The 13785-nt window shown below is 45.4% G+C and overlaps 1 protein-coding gene across 1 annotated transcript in view; it reads right to left on the bottom strand.

Moving 5' to 3' along the window:
- The window catches only part of LOC124788805 (juvenile hormone esterase-like), a gene marked incomplete at its 5' end in the record, with an annotated part of 85144 nt that extends 83818 nt beyond the window's left edge, over positions 1-1326 (bottom strand). Inside the window, one exon of the mRNA XM_047256087.1 lies at positions 1143-1326. Coding sequence (XP_047112043.1) covers positions 1143-1326 — 184 coding nt within the window. The remainder of the gene's footprint in view (positions 1-1142) is intronic.
- Positions 1327-13785: the final 12459 nt, after the last annotated feature.

Below are 13785 nucleotides of genomic sequence, written 5' to 3'. Positions count from 1 at the left end.
CGGCCGGCTGCGGCCGCTAGCTCGACTCCAGTCCATCATTAGCGATTCAGGGTGAAGCTTTGACAATGCCAGCCACTCTTGGTGGCAAAATATCAGAAAAATCATCATACAAACGTCGGCCGAAGTACCCGAAACAGAAGTCAAGAGGCAGTTTGTCAACAAGTGGCCACGAAGGCCGAAACGGTTTTCAGCTTGAGTACCACTAGAACAGCTAATTATCTAAAAGCGGCAGCTAAATAACCATCCTTGTTAACTGCTTTCCGAAACTCTTCTCTACATTATGAAAGCTCCCTCTCTGAGCTTGCTCTACCTTCCTATTTCTGCTGCTGTTGATGTTATCCTATATTCGTGTCACTGGAAACCTCTATCTTTCCAGCAACTCATTTCAATGGTCCCCAGTGCAACTAGTTTGAATTTTTCATTTCCCTTTTCAGATTTTCGAAGTTTTACCTACGAAGTTCAGACTTCTTACACTCCATGCTTCGAATCGTGGAGTGTATTCGTTCGTTGGTCTCTTAATCTTGTTTCCTTTGGCAGTCCCATCCAGATATCCAAATGGTGATTTAATCCTTAATCTTTTGTCAAGGGCGAGATCAATAAAATTGGAAATTTGTGGTAAGGTCATATGGGACCAAACTGCTGAGGTCATCGTCCCTAAGCCTAAACCCTACTTAATGTAACTTAAACTAACTCACGCTATGGACAACACACGCATTTATGCCCAAGGGAGGATTCGAACCTCCATCGGGGGGAGCCGCACGGACCGTGACAAGGCGCCTTAGACTGCTCGGCTACTCCGCGCGGCGAAGTCGAGATCATCGTGACACTTTTTCAGCTGGAGAGGACATTTCTTGTGGATCCTTATTTTGTGGTTCATTGCCATTATTTCCATTACCTTCCTAACGCTATTGGTATCTGCCTATTCTGCAGCATCTAGGGCAGTTTCTCGCTGTAGGGGTAATAAATCTGAAACTCTGTATGCATCTACGACCTCCTTGAGCAGATCGTTGACAGAATGGCTGTGATTACTGAAACTGAAAGTCTTTGATCGGTACTGCTGATATCTAACTCGGGACTCAGGACTATTTGACCGTTAATCAAAGCCTCTACACGTAGATAGGACTATCGAAAGCAATACTTACCAAGGGGTCCCAGGCGGTAGTTAAAAGCGACGAATATAACGCCATAGGAGACGAGAAAGTCTGGGCTGAACTGGTCTCCAGAACCACTGCCGCTTCTATACCCTCCGCCGTAAATCCAGAACATGACGGGCAGTTGGGCGCCCTCCTCCGGCACACCCGGCACGTACACGTTCAGGTAGAGGCAGTCCTCGGAGCCCCCGCCGCGTTGTTGGATACAGTCACTGCCGTACTCGGTGGCGTTGAGTATTCCTTCCCAGTTTTCTGCCGGTTGCGGAGCCTGTAATGATTTGTCGGAGTAATTTCAAATTCCATAGAGTGAAATACCCTCAAACTTCTAGAAAAATGCAATAATTCCAGTTACGAAGAAAGCAATAAGTGACGGGTTTGAAAGTTATCGAACTATCAGTTTAATAAGTCATGGTTGCAAAATATTAACACGAATTCTTTACAGAAGATTGGGAAGACTGTTGGAAGCCAACCTTGGGGAAGATTAGTTTGGATTTCGAAGAAATATAGTAACATGCGAGGCAGTATTGATCCTACGACCCATTGTATTGAGCAAGCAGTAAAGGAAACGAAAGAAATATTTGGAGTAGGTATTAAAGTGCAAGGAGAAAAAATGAAAATTTTGATGTTTGACGAAGACATTGTAATTCTTTGAGAGACAACAAAACACTTGGAAGAGCAGTTGAAAGGAATGGAGAGTACCTTGATGGGGAAATATCAGATGAACATCAATAGAGTAAAACAATGATGATAGAATGTAGGCGTATGTGATGCTGAGAGCATTAGATTAGGAAACGAGACAAAGCAGTAGATATTGCTATTTGCTATTTGAGCCACTAAATAACTGATGATGGCCGAAGTAGATAGGATATAAAGACTTGCAATGGCAAGAAAATCGTTTCTGAAGAAGTTCCTTAACATAGAATACAGAGTCAAGTGTTAGATGTCTTTTCTGAAGGCATTTGTCTCGAGTGTAGCCACTTGTGGAAGTGAAACATGGACAGAAAACTGTTTGAACAAGAAGAGGATAGAAGCTTTTGAAATGTGATGCTACAGAGAAACGCTGGAGGATATATAGTCGAATCACGTAATTAATGTGGAGGTACTGGATAGAATTGGGGAGACAAGAAATTTGTGGTAAAACTTGACTAAAATAAGGGATCGGTTGATAGGACACATTCTGAGACATCAAGGGATCACCAATTTAGTATTGCAGGGAAGTGTGGACTGTAAAAATTGTAGAGGGAGACCAAGAGATGAATACAGTGAGCAGATTCAGAGGAATGTAGATTGTAGTAGTTATTACGAGATGAACAGGCTTTCACAGGCTATAATAGGATGGAGAGTTGTGACAAACCAGTTTTTGGACTGAAGACGACGACGACAACCACAACAGCAACAACAACACAGCATCATAAAGGCGTTAACGAAACGTGTCAGGGAAGTGGAACTATAATAGTTACGCAGGGACCTTAGAAGTAAGTTACAATGTCGTCCCACGCTTAAAGTTACTGAGCAACAAGAGTGACGCGTTTCCAGACGTGGATATCAGCCTCTTAGTTTCTAGCAGACGTGGTTCTGCTGCGGTACGGATAACGTGTGCAGCACAGTGTGCGAGTTGCGTGACGCGGCAACTGTAAATGTACTCTTAAGTTGGAGTTAGTTGCTCAGAAGGATTCTTGTGTGCAAAACATCTAAATTTCATCCAGATTCAGAAATAATGCTAACAACTTGAACAAGCTCGCACACAAGTCGATGACGCTGACCGGGGAGGAAGGCCATCAAAAACGCCCATAGACGACTGTGTCCAGGCTATCGAGGAACTGATTCTCAGCAACGACACAGGAAAGAGATTTCCCAGCGATAAGCATGTACAAGCAAAGGTTCTTGAATGGCTCCGTTAGAAATGGGCGGATATCTATAATCCAGGAAGTAAACGACAGGTAGAATGATTCGACGATTTTAAAGGGGCTTGGTGACTATGCTGAAAAATAGTGTCATGAATACGTGTCACTTTGAAGATTAGTGCAGTATTCGTCATCAGTTACTTGGCACACCATAAAAACGTGTTACTTAATTTTAAATGTCAGCTTGTACTGAATCGTCACTGTTGTTTCGCTACATTTGTTATTTTCATTAAATGGTAATTTGCTATCGTTGGTAGGGGTATCAAAACCATTCTCCTTTTTACTGTCGTACTACGCCTGGTGGCTGGAATGGAATTTGACTTATGTGTAGCACTCCTTTTTTCCTCCCCATTTCCATCCCGATGTGTGTGAGTGGATGAAAGTGAGTTTAGGGTAAATATAGCGGATCAGGTCTGGCCAGAGAGAATGGCGGTAGAGTACAGTTTGTACCAACTTAACCTTCTGAGCAAATTCAACAATTCAACAGGTATCATCAAAGATGAATGATGTTAGCAGAGAAGAGGGGGTGTCCGATTGGTCTCTGCCGAGGAGAACTAACACCCTCTATTGAATTCGAACAGAGAGCCATTGCCCTCTACTTCCGCCCTCTTGGGCAGACATAGGTTGGCTGGCGGGCAGACGGGCTGCCTGGCGAACTGTGCAGACGTAGCTGTATGCGGCTCCTCACATTGTGGTAAAAAGGAAGTATTAGAACGTATTGTTTGTTCGTGCAGAAAGCAAGTAATGTTCCTTTCAGGGTCAGTTTAGTCAGAGAAACTGTAAATGATGTTTTAATTATTATTTTTGTGGATTAGGTGGCAAAATACGGGCATTTAGCTGCAAGTTAGTGTGTAGTGTGAACCGTCAGTTCACTCTCTTATTTCAATTGCTGCGTGTTTTCTCAATGTTTCCTTGGCTGTAAAATTTCATTTTGCTGCTGGATCGGTGCACTTTTGGTTCATTACTTTAACAGTACCAGGCTTTTTATCGTATACATTTCTTGGCCACGTATTGGCGTTATCTGCCGCGAACTTGCTAACTGTGATGAAATCTCAGTGTAGTGTGTTTCCGATTCTGCTCTAAAATTAACTGAGTGAATATGATTGCAAACACACCATGTTAGTAGGGAAATTTATCGAATTTTGGATGGTTCTTTTGTGACTTGTGTTCGACAACATGTTCCAGCTATTTGTCTCGTCCTAACGTAACTTGGCTTAGATTGCGTTTGCAAATAATTGATTCCAGTAGAAGTTAATCCAGTTCAGTACCTTTGAGGCAACAATCATTTGTGCATAAATTTTATTTAATTTGTGCCGTTTTCTTTGTGAGTTGTATCCGACCACATTGGTACGCCAGTGGCCACATGTTAGACCTGTGTAGTTTCTGTTTCCACGAGATGTTTGCCCACTGTAAAGTTAATTAATACAGTCTGTGTGAGAATTATATTAATTTTTATCGTGTTCCTTTGTGAATGATATCCGACCAAGTTGTCATGTTATCATTGGTACGTTAACGTAGATTCCATTTTGTCACAATCTACTTGCTTTGCAAGCTTAAGAAGTGAAATGTGGTACACCGACACCAATTTTGCGGGACATTTTTTCGCACTTAGGGTGTTTTCCTTGTGATTAGTGTCCACCCATGTCTATGTGTTACGTATTATGTGCCAGATTAAGGTCTCCTAGTGACCGAATTTAAAAATTTTGTATTCGCCCGAGCCTATTTGAGTGTTATTTACTGTCACTGACACGTATCGTACAGGAAGTTTGGTAATTTTGAAGTGATTTCGTTGTAAGTCCAGTTTTGACCAAACGTTCCCGCCTTTAGCGTCCACCCTGTATTTAATGACTCAAGTTATTTCCAAGCTTAAGTAATGATTTTTTTTTTTTTTTTTTTTTTTTTTTTTTTTTTTTTTTTTTACGATCTGGCCTCCTCCTTGTGTTTGTATGCCTGGATCAAGTTTGGGGCAACGTTCATAGATTTCACTGTGTATTTTCATTTTGATATTAAACTGACTAAAATAATATAAGCGGATTATACAGAAGAAACTGCACCAGTGGCACGTTGTTCCAATTCTAACACTCTTGTCGTATTGATAACATCTGTTCCCGTCAAATCACCGAAGTGTTAAGTGCTGATGGGCTTGACTAGCACTTGAATGGGTGGCGTCTAGGTCTGACGATCGCTGTTGGCAAATAGGGTGCACTCATCCTTTGTGAAGCCAGTTGTGGAGCTGCTTGATTCAGAAGTGGCGGCTATGGCCACGAAAATTGACAATGGCCGGGAAAGCAGGTGCTAACCACAGGCACCTCCATATCCGCATGCAGTGATGCCCATCGTCTGAGGATGACATGGCGGTCGGTCTGTTCCGTTCGACCTTCCGAGGCCTGTTCCGATAGAAAGAGAGAGATAGATGTTGCTCCAGTAGTTGTTTCATAAAAGGCTGTGATCAGCCAAAGAGTTAGGTAACAAGTGTTTATCGGTCTTATGCAGCCGAGTGGACATCATAGCTTTGCTGATGATGCTCATTACATTACGTAGCTTTTGGTACACGCCCCATATTGTACTAATAGCACACGCGTGGATGTGAAGTGGTAGGCTTATGTGTTGGTGAGTGTCATTTTCACTTTCCACACCTCACCCATCGACAGAGCATGTGTGACTGTTAGCCATAGTCCTACAGAGATCAAAATTAAAGGTCGTTAAAGGCATTACAACACTCTGTGAGCTTGAATATCGAGGCAAAGTGTCACTTTCGTGTTTTCGTACGATATTATAAAATACACGTGAATCTCAGCAAAGGTAAACCTTTTTCATTTCTACTCCCCCTCATATAAACTCAAACAAAATTATTCAGTCCCATAATCACTATTCTCGACATTGGTAATGGAAGAGTTTGCTGATTAGGGAATCGAAGTTGTTATCCTATAGAAAAGCAATCTATGGCAATAACAGTGTTACAAGCTCCTGTGCTTTACGTACTGTCCCACAGTAACATCTACATCTACATCTATACTCCGCGAGCCACCTTACGGTGTGTGGCGGAGGGTACTTATTGTACCACTATCTGATCCCCCCTTCCCTGTTCCATTCACGAATTCTACTTTTAGCCGTTGCGTTAATCGCCATAATAATTTATAGAAGGTTTTACATTGACCCATACACTAAACAGATTCTCGGGACTATTCACTGAAATAACTGAAGTTCAGTTCTAAATCACGGTACATACTGCGCAGTAAGACAAGATGCACATTTGTCAATAAGCAAGCACTCACGATCTTTAAATGGAGAAAGAGGCGGTAATTTTTCAGTACAAGTAGTAATATACAACTAATATCATAGACAAGCTATTTTATGTGAATGTTTAAGTAGTCAGATCTTGTCACTGAAAGTAAGAAACAGTTTTACAGCAGCAACAATAAGTTAAATATCGAAGGAACGTAAATCTTCGTATACTTTATTTCTGTTTAAGTTCATATGTAAGCAAAAGAACAAAAGCCTTACAGAGAGTATGTATGACTAATTAACTGTAGGCTGTATTCATAGTTTTCATCTCACGTGTACTTAATATAATTAATTTCAGTACGTCTTCCCCCCCAAATATAATCATACTTAGAGTATTACATTACGTGTTTTCATCTTTTTCACATATTCTAGTTCTGAGTAACTGATTCTGAAGCCAAAAAATCATCTAAAATTCAGCTGATATGTGCAATAAAAATTCAGAACACTCAGGGTTTAGCCAAATGACATTCCCTATTGTACGTGCTTTGCTATTTTTAATACGATAACCGAACGCTACTAACAGAAACGATATGCCTGATCCAGAGAGGGGGAGAGAGAGAGAGATGTTTATTATTATCGCCATTATTGTCGTTAATATTTTTAGTTCTGTTGGATGTATACAATACAGCATCTTAGCAAAATATGCAAAACATACAAGCTCATTGTCCTTTACATTCTGATACAGCACTCTGTAACTCCCACTCGAGTTTTGGGTGTCAGCTTCTTGTATCCTTACCATTTACTAGTTTAACTTCGCATGGATTCGCATCAGAAACGAGCACATTGACCGGAATCAGTATAAAAGTTTCATTAGCACATGGAATAATTACAGTAATTTCTTTTTCTTAACTCAATAGATTGCTTCATTGTCTTTTTCTTGAAGAAGTAATAACATTCTCGTAACTCAAAAGGCTTTACCACCGCAATATGTGTGCTAGGCCAATAGTCACTGATTACTGTTTATCACTCTGCACCGGATGTGATCCATGTATGGGCAAGCCAACAATGAAACCACACTGAGGGTCAATGAAAGACTTCCCTCATTAGGATTGGTCATTGTGTAACTTCTAGTGTGACAGCTAGCTTGTCTCGGAAAGCTGACTAGCCAGAACCTATTACCATTCTTGCAGTAACAGACAGCGAAGTGGTCGCCTTTGAGGAGGACACGATCTGTCCATGTACCACGTACCATATGGGTGGCGCATCAAAAGTGGAATGTTGCACAAGGGTGATGCTCCAAGCGAAGGAGACACCAACTGTCAGATCATATCACGAGTTGACTTTTCCGGAGAGAAATATAAACGAAGCAGAAACTACGAGACAACTCGATTCCTTATATGCATGACATATCCAGCTCACAACTACGAGTCGTCCTTACAACAGACTTCACAACGGATTTGGTTTATCTGCGATATGCGCTCCGGTTGGATTTTTTTAATTGCTCTGGATACTTTACTTTCAGACTAGTACCTCAGAATGTTGTTTCTACTGTGTTGTTCCTTGCCTTCCGCAAGTTGCTCGGTATAGTTCTGCCCTGTCTCTTAATGAACAAAATTCAAACGTTTGGGACGTAGGACCAATTGTGTGATTGAAGCGCAAAGTTTCTAACAAACAGAACACAGCATGTCATTCTCAATGGAGAGAAGCCTTCAGACGTATAGGTAACTACGGGCGTTCCCACAACGGAGAGTTATAAGATCACAGTACATATAAGAAACTTTTCAAGGGTGATGCTTTTGTTTAAATAGGAGTCGCAGTGCCAGAGGACTGTGGCGAAATACAAAAAGACCAAAAAAAGATTGACGCTTGGAGCATGGAGTGGCAGTTGAGCCACAAGGTGAACAAATGTATTGCATATACATAGACATACGTAACCGTTATTGTTTGGCTACTAGATTGCAGAACAATTACAGGAAGCAGTTACTTCCCTAAAATATACAGGAGTACGCATGGAGAACGATCTGAAGCGAAACTACCACATAAAATTCACCATACATGTCACATATCAAATTGAGATTCATTGGAAGAACCCTCAGGAAACAGAAAACGTACCTCACAAAACATTCTTTTGTACAATACTTGAATACTGATCGTCAGTTTGTGCTCCATACCAGATGGGATTGATAGAGGAAATAATAAGATTCAAAGAAGAGTGGTACATTTCGTTACAGGTTCATTTAGTGTGCGCGAAATGGTCGCGGAGATGTTCATCCAACTTTAGTGGCATTTACTACGGGAGAAGCATTTTGCATCACGCTAGTAGGGGAATACAGAGAGGCTGACGCTCCTTTAATTTATTCGATTATGTCCCTCCCTCAGCCCATCTCCTATGGCTCCCAGTGAAGATGTTGCAATGTCGCACTGCTGACGTCATGGGTTTTCCCTCGTCCCCTCCTCCATCAGGAGAATTAATATTGATAAAATGTTATTCACAATCTTAAATTCTTCACAACTTTTGAAAATATTACTGACTTGCAAAATCTAAGCCCCGATTTGGAATCAGTACAACAAATCCGTTAAGAGGAAACATTTTGAACATCATTTCAGTCACTGTAAACTTCGTAAATACACTCCTGGAAATTGAAATAAGAACACCGTGAATTCATTGTCCCAGGAAGGGGAAACTTTATTGACACATTCCTGGGGTCAGATACATCACATGATCACACAGACAGAACCACAGGCACATAGACACAGGCAACAGAGCATGCACAATGTCGGCACTAGTACAGTGTATATCCACCTTTCGCAGCAATGCAGGCTGCTATTCTCCCATGGAGACGATCGTAGAGATGCTGGATGTAGTCCTGTGGAACGGCTTGCCATGCCATTTTCACCTGGCGCCTCAGTTGGATCAGCGTTCGTGCTGGACGTGCAGACCGCGTGAGACGACGCTTCATCCAGTCCCAAACATGCTCAATGGGGGACAGATCCGGAGATCTTTCTGGCCAGGGTAGTTGACGTACACCTTCTAGAGCACGTTGGGTGGCACGGGATACATGCGGACGTGCATTGTCCTGTTGGAACAGCAAGTTCCCTTGCCGGTCTAGGAATGGTAGAACGATGGGTTCGATGACGGTTTGGATGTACCGTGCACTATTCACTGTCCCCTCGACGATCACCAGTGGAGTACGGCCAGTGTAGGAGATCGCTCCCCACACCATGATGCCGGGTGTTGGCCCTGTGTGCCTCGGTCATATGCAGTCCTCATTGTGGCGCTCACCTGCACGGCGCCAAACACGCATACGACCATCATTGGCACCAAGGCAGAAGCGACTCTCATCGCTGAAGACGACACGTCTCCATTCGTCCCTCCATTCACGCCTGTCGCGACACAACTGGAGGCGGGCTGCACGATGTTGGGGCGTGAGCGGAAGACGGCCTAACGGTGTGCGGGACCGTAGCCCAGCTTCATGGAGACGGTTGCGAATGGTCCTCGCCATACCCCAGGAGCAACAGTGTCCCTAATTTGCTGGGAAGTGGCGGTGCGGTCCCCTACGGCACTGCGTAGGATCCTACGGTCTTGGCGTGCATCCGTGCGTCGCTGCGGTCCGGTCTCAGGTCGACGGGCACGTGCACCTTCCGCCGACCACTGGCGACAACATCGATGTACTGTGGAGACCTCACTCCCCACGTGTTGAGCTATTCGGCGGTACGTTCACCCGGCCTCCCGCATGCCCACTATACGCCCTCGCTAAAAGTCCGTCAACTGCACATACGGTTCACGTCCACGCTGTCGCGGCATGCTACCAGTGTTAAAGACTGCGATGGAGCTCCGTATGCCACGGCAAACTGGCTGACACTGACGGCGGCGGTGCACAAATGCTGCGCAGCTAGCGCCATTCGACGACCAACACCGCGGTTCCTGGTGTGTCCGCTGTGCCGTGCGTGTGATCATTGCTTGTACAGCCCTCTCGCAGTGTCCGGAGCTAGTATGGTGGGTCTGACACACCGGTGTCAATGTGTTCTTATTTCCATTTCCAGGAGTGTATTACACCTATTTTAATTTTCTGAGATGGCAGAAGATTCTTGGAGGGAATGACAGACTCAAACATTTTTGCTGTGACATTGTTTTAAACAGCCTAATTAATTTAACATTTAATCTCTTTAATGTTCAAAGTATTGCAAATTAACTTAGTGCTTTCTTTCCGACAGGTTAATTCTTCTATGAATTATATATTGATACTGTTGTGTCGGTAGCTGGACCGACACCGTGATGTGGATTGCTGAAAAGGAATGCTAAACTAACGCTGTGGCCGATAGTGCACGCACGGCAATAACGCATACGGGCGTGAAGTCTGGAACATGTGAACTTATGAATGAATAAGAAGAAAAGTATGTAGATGCTTTTTACTTATCTTTTCTTTATTCCTTGGAATACATCTCTCTTGAATACTCGTAAGCTATAGGCACTGATACAAATGGCTCCTTGTTAGTTCGTAGCCATTAACTTCTGATGGCTATTATGTCTCTCGGCTAATGAGAGAGAAGGCTTCGTACAACTGGGCGTTAGCTAGGTTCGCGTACAACTGGGCGGTAGCTTGGTTCTCGTACAACTGGGGTCGAGTCCACTCTCGTATCACGAGACCTGCCTTGGTGGTGGCGCTAGGTCTGCGATCACAGTGGCGACACGCGGGTCCGACATGTACTACATGGACCGCGGCCGATTTAAACTACCACCTAGCAAGTGTGGTGTCTGGCGGTGACACCACATTCCTCCCCCGCAAATCGGCGAACGGTCGTGTAATAAGGCTTCCGCCCGCCGTGGGGAGGACCACATGTTGACGTATGCGATGAGGTGGGGAGCCTAACAACAGGCGAGGCTGTGCCACCCGCACCCGGCCATCCGGTCCGAGGGGAGCTAGGAAACGCCTGCAAAACTAGTCCAGGGTGCACGTCAACATGCGGTGTATGCGCCCGTAAAGAAACATGAGGGGCCGAAGTGTCGACCTCCATTGCGTCGGGGTAGCCGACGCGCGATGACGTCACGTGGTCCGGAGCGGGCGGGAGTTCCATGGCGGCGGACAGCTGGTCACGGGAAGCGATCGGCGGCGCGTGACCCTGGGAGGCGCCTGGCGGCGGCAACGAAGCGTCGAATGCGGTCGGCGGCGGCGGCGGCTGCTGCTGCTGCTGCTGCTGCGGCGGCGGCGGCGCGTCGCCATGGGGCAAAATGGAAGGCATCGTCGGTAACACCTGGGGATGAGGCGAGCCAGTAGATGGGTCCCCAGGGCGCTGACCGGACGGCACCGTCGCTGAAAGCAGACGGGGAGCGGCAGAACCCGAGCGACGACAGAGGCGCAGCTGATTGAGATGCCGACGCACCTCACCAGAGGCCCCCAAAACCAAATACATCGCGCGGCCGAGGCAGCGAAGAATGCGCCCTGCGAGCCAACGCCGTGAACCTCGATAGTTGCGATAAAATACAACGGCGCCTGGAGCAAAAACAGGAGTCTGCCGCTGCACAGGAACCTGATGCGGCGGATGCAGCAAAGACATCAAGGTGCGATGAGGACGACCGTGGAGCAACTCAGCCAGCGAGCGACCATCTCGGGGCTGAGAGCGATACGAAGACAAAAAGAGCAACAATGCGTCCTCCCGAGAATGCGACTCTTTCAATTTCAACATCTGTGACTTGAAAGTCCGGACCAATCGTTCAGCGGCACCGTTGGACTGAGGCGAAAACGGCGCGGATGTCAGATGTTGAATACCATTGGCCTGGCAGAATGACTGAAATTCTGCGGACATGAATTGTGGGCCATTGTCGGAAACAATAGTCTGCGGAAGACCGTCAATGCAAAAGATAGCAGACAACGCTTGGATGGTGGCGGAGGACGTCGTGGAAGACATCCGGACAACAAAAGGAAAATTACTGAAGGCGTCGACCAGAACCAACCATCGAGCATTCCAGAATGGACCAGCAAAATCAATGTGCAAGCGTTGCCAAGGGGAAGTGGCTTTTGGCCACGCAAAGACTTTCCGCGGCGGTGCGGACTGTTGTTCGGCACACGCCGGGCACGAAGAACACATATTCGTAATCGCAGCATCGATTCCGAACCAAGTACAGTGCTGACGAGCAAGTTGTTTCGTTCGCACTATACCCCAATGTCCTTGATGAAGAAGCCGTAAAACAGAGGACTGTAACGAACGTGGGACCACGACTCTGGACTGATCATTATCAGAACGCATCAACAAAACACCACGTCGAACAAAAAGTCTCTCCTTGTGAGCAAAAAATCGGCGAACCAACGGATCCTCGATCCGAGACTTTGACAAAGGCCATTGCGTAGCAACAAAACGTAAAACAGTAGCAAGGACAGGGTCAGCAGCTGTGGCTGTAGCGACACGACGAAAATCAATCGGAAACGATTCGACCACTTCATCGGTTTCCGAATCAATGAACATGCAAGCAAGTTCGGAAGAATCGAATGCTTTATCCTTAGCAACAGGCAAACGGGACAACGCATCGGCGTTTCCGTGCTTAGCAGTGGACCGATACAAGATATCGTAGCGGTACTGCGAGAGGAAAATAGACCAGCGAATGAATTTCTGCGCTGTACGTGGAGGTACAGGCTTGGTCGGATGAAAAAGCGATGTCAAAGGTTTGTGGTCTGTGATGATGGTAAAGTGACGACCATACAAGAAATCATGGAACTTAGTAACACCAAACACGAGAGCCAAAGCTTCTTTCTCTATCTGTGAATAATTTCTTTGCGCAGACGAGAGCAATTTGGACGCAAACGCAATAGGGCGATCATGGGAGCCAACTTTGTGCGCAAGCACAGCACCGATCCCGAAATCCGAGGCATCTACCATCAACAAAAGGGGTTTCTGGGGATCGAATGGCGTAAGGCAAGTATTAGAAAGCAACGCCGATTTCAACTGGCTAAAGGCGCGTTCGCATTCCGTCGTCCAGACGAACGGAACACCTTTACGGCGTAAGCGATGAAGCGGAGCTGAAATGGAAGAGGCATTGCGCACATATTTATTGTAATAATTAATTTTACCCAACACACTCTGTAGCTGTTTCACATTTTGAGGGGAAGGCAATTCTTGTATGGCACGGAGGTGCTCTGGACTCGGATGTATGCCTTGGGCATTAATGACATGTCCCAGGTATGGTAAGTCACGAGCAAAAAACACACATTTGTCCTTCCTCAAGCGAAGACCATTTTGCCGCAAGACCTGAAATAATGTTCGTAAGTTCGCAAGATGATCTTCTTCTGTCTGTCCGGAGATCACTATATCGTCTAGATAGTTTGCTGCAGTAGGGACCGACGCACAAATAGTTTGTAAATATTGCTGAAACAAGGCAGGGGCGGATGCACACCCGAATGGCAGTCTTTTGAAGCGGTACAATCCAAGATGCGTGTTAACCACCAATACGCGCTGGGATGCGTCGTCCACCGGTATTTGCAAGTACGCATCGGCTAGGTCCAACTTTGAAA

The sequence above is a fragment of the Schistocerca piceifrons genome, chromosome 3, assembly GCF_021461385.2.
Source record: "Schistocerca piceifrons isolate TAMUIC-IGC-003096 chromosome 3, iqSchPice1.1, whole genome shotgun sequence".
Lineage (NCBI taxonomy): Eukaryota > Metazoa > Arthropoda > Insecta > Orthoptera > Acrididae > Schistocerca > Schistocerca piceifrons.
Note: the sequence above shows the minus strand (reverse complement) of the source record. Positions and strands in the feature narration are given on the sequence as shown.